Source organism: Cryptomeria japonica, chromosome 5, assembly GCF_030272615.1.
Source record: "Cryptomeria japonica chromosome 5, Sugi_1.0, whole genome shotgun sequence".
NCBI classification, from domain to species: domain Eukaryota; kingdom Viridiplantae; phylum Streptophyta; class Pinopsida; order Cupressales; family Cupressaceae; genus Cryptomeria; species Cryptomeria japonica.
This window is the reverse complement of record NC_081409.1, coordinates 645,367,435-645,376,482: the sequence shown is the minus strand read 5'-3', so window position 1 is coordinate 645,376,482 and position 9,048 is coordinate 645,367,435. Positions and strand designations below refer to the sequence as shown.

Sequence of the window (9,048 nt, the reverse complement as noted above, 5' to 3'; positions counted from 1 at the left end):
AATTTAAAATTGACTGGGTATAATAGTTTTCCTTCGCATTTAAGGTAAACGAAACAGCAATTTGATGAATTCAAGAATAAACTAAAACCCTAAAAAGGAACTCAAAATATCATCATGGTCATCATGTTGCAACTTTAAAATGAAATATATAAAATTCCTTGTAGATTTCGAATGTTGGTAAATTCGTAAGTCTTTAAGCTTAAACAAAGATATTAAATAAAATGAGGATGTTCAGCCAATTTGTATTTCACTAATGTCATGAGTCTGCAAACTGTATGAGGGTACACCAAGATTCTCCATCAGCCCAAAACTATGATAAAGATGAAAGAAATGCCCTTCAAAACTTGTTGAACTCATTAATATGCTAGAAAGAAGCTCCAATCATTGAGAATAATGAAAAGTTATGTAAGTATGGTCTCAATGCTTTTAGAGAGTCAACAACATCTGGATTTCTGAGAATCAAGTGTTGGAATATTGTTTTCTAATTCCTCCCACTTGCATAGTTTTATGCTTTTAGTTTTTCAGCTTTATTTGGGATGATTATGCATAAAACTTGTTTTAGTTTTTTAGTTTTAGTTTTTGCTTTATTTCTAATAATACAAGTTTTCCAAAATCTAGACGTATCTAAGACCTCTATTTAATGAGACAGTTGTAATTCATTCTCTATCAGTTAGTCTGATCCTTGAGCAGTTGATCAAGAAGCTTATGTAATCTCTTGAATCAATAGAATAGTTTATTTGTTTTCCAATTTTATATTTCTTTCATCAAGAACATCTGAATACTTAAAAAATGCTTTCGGTAGAATTCAAGAATAAGTACTTTCAAATATTAAATTCTGATTATTGTTCTAAACAGAATGAACAAATTTAGAATGTTAATCTAAGTAAAATATCATTCAATGTGATGAGAAACTTCTTGAAAATCAGTTCTTGATGAAAGACGTTTTTCTTAAACAGAAGTCCATGAGTGCAACATCTTATAAGGGACTTTCGATTACGGTTTCGGAAAATCTTAAAGTTTTCAAAAAGTTTTTTCTCAGGAAGTATTAATTATTAAACGCCATTAGAATATTGTGTAAAGAGATTAACATTTTCTCTATTACTGGAACATATTTACGTAGATTAAAAGGATTATTCATAATTCCAGTCAATGTTACCATCTATATAGAAAGTAAAACCAAATCTATAGTTGAGTTGAATTTAATTAGGCAAATCATCATTTGCCTGAAAAGGCAGACTAATAAAATCTACACGCAGTTTAAATTTTTCAACTTTAACTTACAAAACCAAAATAACTACCGTCTTTCAAGTTGCAGGCTTCATACCATGATTCAATGGCAGAGGAATTCAAATTCGCTTTACTGATATACAGAGATAAACCCAATGAGACTTCAATGTACTATGAATGCCAAAGCAACGAAGACGGATAATGGCAGCAGCGTTATTCTATATGTTCATCCCTACACTATTACAAACGATAAAATTAGCTGCCTACACTCAGGCAATCAATAACGTCTAGTGCCAATATAGTTGCCCGGGGGATCATAGCTGCATATAACCCATGTGTCATTGCTCTTACATTTCATAATAGAACACCCAACACTTTTGGTTGTGGCCCACACAATCTGAGTATAGTGTGTGCAATCTGGGCCTGTGCAAGTGTTACTGGCATGGATATACCACTTCCTTTCATCAATCCAAGCATTAATCGCCTGACGACGTGTCCAGTTTGGGCCTTTGCCCCAGAATATGTTTTCACCGTAGGGCGATCCTTTTGAATGCTCAAGTAGGCAGTCATTTCTTCTTTGTCTAGCATAATTACGAGCAAAAGCGGCAACTGTGATGTTCCATTTAAGCGCTGGAACTCCAACGGCTTTTCTCGCCACATTCTGTGGATCAGTGAAGTCCGCAATGTCCTGAGAGTTTGTCAAGCCCTTTACACGGCTTAATAACCCCACCAACAACAAGACTAGGAGTATTTGGCAAACTCGACTCATTCTTGAAACAATATAACTTGCAATCTCACAATAACAACTGTTAAGAGTTGATGAAAATTGATAATTCGTTTATAAGAGAGATTGAGATGAAATCTTACTCAACACTAACAATTAATAACCAATTTGTAAGAGAGGTTCAGATATGACAATGCTATGCAACAACTGTCTTCTTAAATACATGGACGAAATTATTGAAATTGTAGGTTTCAAGTAAATTATTGATTAAATTAGAAGGTGTTCCAGAGAAAAGAATCAGTATGCCCTCATTTCTAAGGTTATTAGTCTTATGCCTGCTGGCTTTGCTCACAAGTTTTGTGATTTTAAACGTAATTTTGTTTTAAGAAGTTTTATTCAACTAGAAAAACACCTTGTTTGGCGTTAATAATGTAGCCGACTCTGTAAGAGCGGGTCGCTGAAAACAACAGGCACGTTGAGCAACGTGACGGCCGTTTACGTGGGGTAACGTGCCCGTTATTTTAATGCATGTTGCTTCAGACATTAGCAAAGCCACAGACGACTTTGGAGATGATTTATGAGTCTTATATTTTAATAATTACTCACGCAGCAATCATTAACCTCTACACACTTGCATTTAATTATTTTTGAGTCGATAGTATTTTTGTGTAAGAAAGGAATATTAACTAGATGATGAGCGGGAGCCGGAGTGTGAGCGGTAGTGTTAGGGTTTCTAGTGATGGAGCAAAGAGCTTAGAGGAAGGGGATGACGATGAGGAGGCGAATTTGGACGGCCTTAGGCTGTCCTTTCTCTATTGGGCTTTCCTTCTTTTACTCTTGTTAGTTTTGGTAGTTTGGCCAGTTGTTTGTTCATTGTCCAAGAATTAGTAAATAATTGTTTTTTTTGGAGACTTTGGTTAGAGTGAAGACAATTATTTAATTAATTTAGTGATTTCTTTAGGGACATCTAGCAACCAATTTGTTATGGGTTGTTAAGGTCTAATTTATCTCAGTCGTTGATTGAGATTAAATCTCGGTCGTTGGTTTTCCAATGAGAGTAGTATAAAAGGAGGTCATTGGGCATTTGGAGAACACACACTTGAGAAGCATTTGAAGTGATAGCAAATGAATTGCAGTCTTAGCAAATAGTTTTGCAGTAATAGCAAGGGCGCAATGATAGCGTTGGAGACAGCAGGAGTGGAATTTCAGTAGGAGAACTTGGGAGAAGAATTTCTGGAAGAGAACACTATCGGAGCTCTACCAGTAAGAGGCAAGCGATTTATGTATCTCTTGATTTGTTGAAGTTTAATAAAATTCCTCATCTGTTGTACAGGTTTTCCCTTCGGGGTTTTTCTGGGGACAATTTGTCCAAATCTATCGTGTTCATTATGTTGCAAATTTACTTTCTGTAATTTTTTATTTGTGAAGTTGCAGTTGTGTTATTTTTCAATATTTGTTGTGAATTAATTTTCGACAATCAAATAATCCATATAAGACAGGGGATTAATAATTAGTAGCTACAATAGAATCACATGGTATCAGAGTCGATCTAAGGGTAGAAAAGGCTTAGCATAGGCATAGGAAGAATTTTATTTTTGAGATAGCTTTAGTAGGTTTAAGAGATCAGGATAGATTGGACAGAGCCTCAAATTTTGGTGTCAGGAAAGCCAGAATTTCTTTATTGCTTGAAGAGAATGGTATCAAGGAATATGTGACCAGTGTTGTAGGTGTACCTTCAGATCCAACACAACTCTTAGCATATAAGAAGGAAGATGCCAAGGCGAGGAGGGTGATTCTTGACTGTGTCAAGGATCATATTGTTATGCATATTGCAGAGTTAGATAGGGCGAAGAAAATGTGGGACACCATTATGAATCTATACTAGAATGCTACCACTAACTGGAAGCTGATTCTTAGAGAAAAGTTAAGGAATACTCGGATGAACAAGGGAGAAGATGTTACAAGTTACCTCACTAGGCTTAGACTTGTCAAGGATGAGTTAGTAGTTGTTGGAGATAAACCTAATGATTACGAGCTAGTACGAATAGCCCTAAATGGGTTTATTAAGTAGTGGGATGTCTTCATTCAAGTTATTAATGGATGAGACACTTGACCGAGTTAGGATCGACTATGGAGCGACTTCACTCAAGAGGAGCTTAGACTAAGTCTTTTTTAGTGGGACCAGTAGAAAAAGTCAAAGAAGTGAGGCAGAACAGAAAAACATTGCCATAGCAGCAAAAGGAAAAGCAAAGAAGGGGTCTAGCAAAGGATCAAATCCACAAAGTGAGAAGAAAAAGGACCTATCTAAGATCAAGTGTTATGGTTGTCACGAGTTTGGCCACTATGTCACTGATTGCCCGCAAAGGAAGAAGAACGATAAGAAAAGAAAGAAGAAGATGGCAGCTCTAGCAAGTGCAGATGAGCTTTCCAATAGAATGGATGATGAGTTTGTACTCATAGCTTGTATGGTTAGCTCAACCTCACAAAGTGTTTGTTATATAGATAGTGGAGCATCATTTCACATGACAGGAGTTAGAGATTACTTCTCCAGTTATAAGGAGGAGGATATCAGAATCCAAATTTCTATGCGGAACATGTCCAAACTCAATCCAGTTGGGAAAGGGACTGTTCAATTTCAGAGGAAGAATGGCAAGTTGGTTCCCATTCATGATGTGTTGCATGTGTCAGGCTTAGGTATGAACCTAATTTTTGTATCCATTTCTAGGATAAAGGCTACAATGTACTCTTTAGAGGGACACAAGTATTGATCAAGCATAAGGAATGGAAATCACCTATAGCTATTCAAGTTAGGAGCAATCGACTTTATAGGTTGCAATTTGATACTCCTAAGGCACTCATGAGCAGCAGTAGTCTTAGAGATTGAGGAGAGCTATGGCATAGGAGGATGGGCCATATACATCATGGAGAACTTAAATTTCTTTGCGAGACAGTGACAGGTGTTCTATAGGTGAGCACAGAGCATGATGATGTATGTAAGGGATGTGTGTTGGGGACATTTGAAAAAGTAACTTTTCCAAGGAGTGACACCAGATCCAAGGGTGTTCTTGATCTAGTACATTCAGATATATGTGGACCAATGTCGATTAAGTCTCTCAAAGGATACAAGTACTTTGTTACTTTTATTGATGATTTCTCCAAGAAGACCTCGATCTACTTCTTGAAGACCAAGCATGAGGTTTTCAGTTGCTTCCAAGAGTTCAAAGCTCTTGTGGAGAATTTGATAGGCAAGAAGATAAAGGTTTGTCAATCAGACAATGGAAGTGAGTACAAAGGGAAAGAGTTCCAGGAGTTCTGTACTATGGAAGAAATCAAGAGAGAGTGGACCATTCCTTACAACTTGCAGCAGAATGGGGTTGCTAAGAGGAAGAATCATTCTATATTAGAGGTGGAAAGGGCTATGCTACATGACCAGGACATGCCACATTAATTATGGGAAGAGGCATGTAGTATGACAGTATCCATACAGAATAGGGTTCTGCATAAGGTACTCAGGAAGATGACACTAGAGGAATCTTTCTTAGGGAAGAAGCTAGATGTCAGTCACTTCAGAATATTTGGAAGTTTGGCATATTATCACATTCCAAGGGTCACACATTCCAAGTTAGATCAGACTGCAGAGAGGGGGTACTTTGTGGGGTACAGTGAAACCTCAAAGCCATATCAAATATTTATTCTAGGGACTAGGAGGATTATAGTCAAACGTGATGTCAAATTCATGGAGGAAAAGTCATTTAGGAGTTCTAGAGATTCGCTAGCAGATGAACAGAGTGAACAGCCAACAGAAGCCCCAAGGATCGTTCAACTGAATCAAGGACAACAAAATGCCAGTACAATTACTAGCACAAGCATAGTCTCAAGCATTGAGAGTTTGCAGAATATGGAGTAATAGATGCAACAAGTCCATGAGATGCATCAAGAAGACATGGAGGTTGATGTTTCATCCTCTATAGTTGGCAATAGGAACCATGAGGTTCAACAAACACATAGGGATACTCAAATTTTTTTGGGAACTCCTAGGATGAGTAATAGACAGTGGAGACAACTAGCTACGTTTAATGACTATGTTGCATTAGTTAGTTAGTTAGTAGATAGCGAGTCTTCAAACTATCAGGAAGCCACACAAAAATAGGTATGGCGAGATATGATGGTTGAGGAATATACCTCAATAATGAAAAATGATATGTGGGAGGTTGCGCCTAGACCAACAAATAGGGTAGTGGATGGATCATGCTAGATCTATAAGATCAAACATGATGATGATGGTAGCATCAAGAAATACAAGGAAAGGTATGTGGCCAAGGGGTTCTCTTAGAAGGAGGGAATAGACTATGAGGAGAAATTCACTCCAATGGCCAGGTATACTTCTATACCAGCCATGATCTCACTTGTAGCATAGATGGGGTGACAAATCCATCAAATGGATGTCCAGATGATATTTCTTAATGGTGAATTGAAAGAGAAGGTATACATAGAACAACCAGAGGGATTTGTAGCACACAATAGCGAAACCCACATGTGCAGATTAAAGAGAGCCTTGTATGGACTCAAGAAGGCTCCTAGAGCGTGGTATGAGTGCATTGATAGATACTTATAGAGAATGGGCTTTGTGAAAAGTGAGGCAGATGCTAACCTCTACTACTTAGTGGTTTGGGGTGAGGTTCTCATTCTTGTTCTATATGTGGATGACTTGTGTCTAACATGTTCACTAGGCCTCATAGAGTAGTGCAAAAGGGACCTTGTGGCAGAGTTCAAGATGAAGGATTTGGGGCTTATGCACTAATTTCTAGGCATGGAGGTATGGCAGACAGATGGAGAGATTTTCCTAGGACAAGGGAAATACAACATTGAAATCTTGAGGAGGTTTGAGATGGAGAATTGCAGAGCCATGTGTACACCTATGATCACAAATTGCAAGAAGGTAGACTTATTCAGGGAGAAGGATGTAGACCCCACCTTATATAGGAAGCTGATTAGATCTCTCATGTATTTGGCCAACACCAGGCTAGATATATCCTTTGTAGTAAACTCTCTTAGTCAGTTCATGTTTGAGCCAAAGAGAGTGCATTGGACAACGTCAAAGCATGTGTTGCGGTATTTGCGTGGTACAATTGAGTATGGGATTAGATATGCTTGAGGTGATGGTATCAAGTTGATAGGCTATACTGACACAGATTTGGCAGGTAGTACAATGGATAGGAAAATCACTTCAGGGTGTTGCTTTAGCTTGGGATCAAAACAATTGTCTCTTGGTATAGTAGGAAGAAAAAGTCTGTGGTTCTGAGTTCTGCTGAGGCAGAATACATAGCAGCTAGCATGATGACATGTGAGGCGATATGGCTTTGGAAGTTTATAGTAGCCTTGTTTGGTCAAAGGGTTGAGATTACTATGATACACTATGACAATCAAAGTTGTATTAGATTATTTGAGAATCTTTTGTTTCATGATAGGTCTAAGCATATAGACACTAGGTATCACTTCATCAGGGATTGTGTACAGTAGGGGATTGTTTGGTTAAAGTATATACCTATAGATTAGTAGGTAGCAAACATCTTGACAAAGGCATTGTGGAAGGCAAAATTAATCTTCTTCTGAGAAAAGTTGGGTGTCATGTAGAACACCTTCCTCACTAAGAGGGAGTCTTAGTTTTGGTAGCTTGGACAACTATTTTTCCATTGTCCAAGAATTAGTAAATAATTGTTTTTCTGGAGACTTTGGTTAGAGTGAAGATAATTATTTAATTAATTTAGTGATTCCTTTAGGGTCATCTAGAAACCAATTTGTTATGGGTTGTTAAGGTCTAATTTATCTCAGTTGTTTATTGAGATTAAATCTCAGTCGTTGGCTTTCCGATGAGAGTAATATAAAAGGAGGTCATTGGGCATTTGGAGAACACATACTTGAGAAGCATTTGCAGTGATAGCAAATGAATTTGCATTCTTAGAAAATAATTTTGTAGTAATAGCAAGGGCGCAGTGATAGCATTGGAGACAACAAGAGTGAAATTTTATCAAGAGAAATTGGAAGAAGAATTTCTGGAGGAGAACAATGCTGGAATTCTGCAAGTAAAAGGAAAGAAACTTATATATCTCTTGATTTGTTGAAGTTTAATAAAATTCCTCATCTACAAAATTGATTTTTCCTTCGAAGTTTTTCCAAGGACAATTTGCCCAAAAATATCGTGTTCATTGTGTTGCATATTTTCTTTCTATAATTTTATTTGTTAAGTTGCTATTGTGTTATTTTTCAATATTTTTTGTGAATTAATTTTTGGTAGTCAAATAATCCATATAAGATAGGGAATTAATAATCAGTAGTTGCAATAGAATTTTCATAGTCATGGAAGTTCCACCAATGCTTGCAGCTACTTGGTGGTTGTGTTTGGTGATGGTGAGGATGTCTTGGCACTATTGTGAAGCTTCCTTGTGGTTGTGAAGGATGCAGTTGGCCCCTCTTCCCATCTTCCTTCTCCCATCTGGGGGGGGAACTTAATGGTTTTTCCAACTTTCGCTTACATGTGTTCTTGGTTGTGGGTTGGCCCTGCAGCTATAGTGGGTACTCTGTGTTGGCGGGATGCTTGTGGTTTGCAAGGAAAGGAATTGAGAGGCATTGCTCTTTCTTTTGATGTTGTCGCTACCCTTGATGGTGTTGTAGTGAAGCTTCTTCGCCCTTGGTTCTCAGATTGGGGTTTTAGGTTGTCTTCAACTGTCTCAGGTAGGGTGTTCCCTATTGGTTTTTTGTTTGTTGGAAGGCTTCTACTGGTTTTTCCCCATTCATCTTTGGTGATTGAGGGGTGGAAGAAGGACTTGGATGGTCCTCTTCTCCCTCTGTGCCTATGGGAAGAGACACCTTCAAAGGTTTCCATTCAGAGTTTCTCCTTGCATTGGGAGTGGAGATGTAGTGCTTCCTTTCTATTGTGGAACAAGGTTCTTTTTTTCTTTAGCCTATTTTCTAGGAAGGTTATGGGCCCTTTCTATGTGTGCTTTTGCTAGTGTTTAGAGCATTCCACTATGTCTGGTTCCCTTTGTCATTTTGTTTTTCAAAATGTTGTTGTTGCTGCTCTTCTTGTGGGCTAGAAG

General features: G+C 37.7%; 1 protein-coding gene across 1 annotated transcript; it reads right to left on the bottom strand.

Annotated features, from left to right (window-relative positions):
• Window positions 1–1,504: 1,504 nt before the first annotated feature.
• Window positions 1,505–1,996, bottom strand: LOC131050347 (pathogenesis-related protein 1-like). The gene has a single exon (XM_057984509.2). The coding sequence runs from the start codon at window positions 1,994–1,996 to the stop codon at window positions 1,505–1,507; it is 492 nt and encodes a 163-aa protein (XP_057840492.2).
• Window positions 1,997–9,048: the final 7,052 nt, after the last annotated feature.

Coding starts and splice junctions, on each gene's coding strand:
- LOC131050347 (XM_057984509.2), bottom strand. CDS start 1,996: ATGAGTCGAGTTTGCCAAATACTCCTAGTCTTGTTGTTGGTGGGGTTA.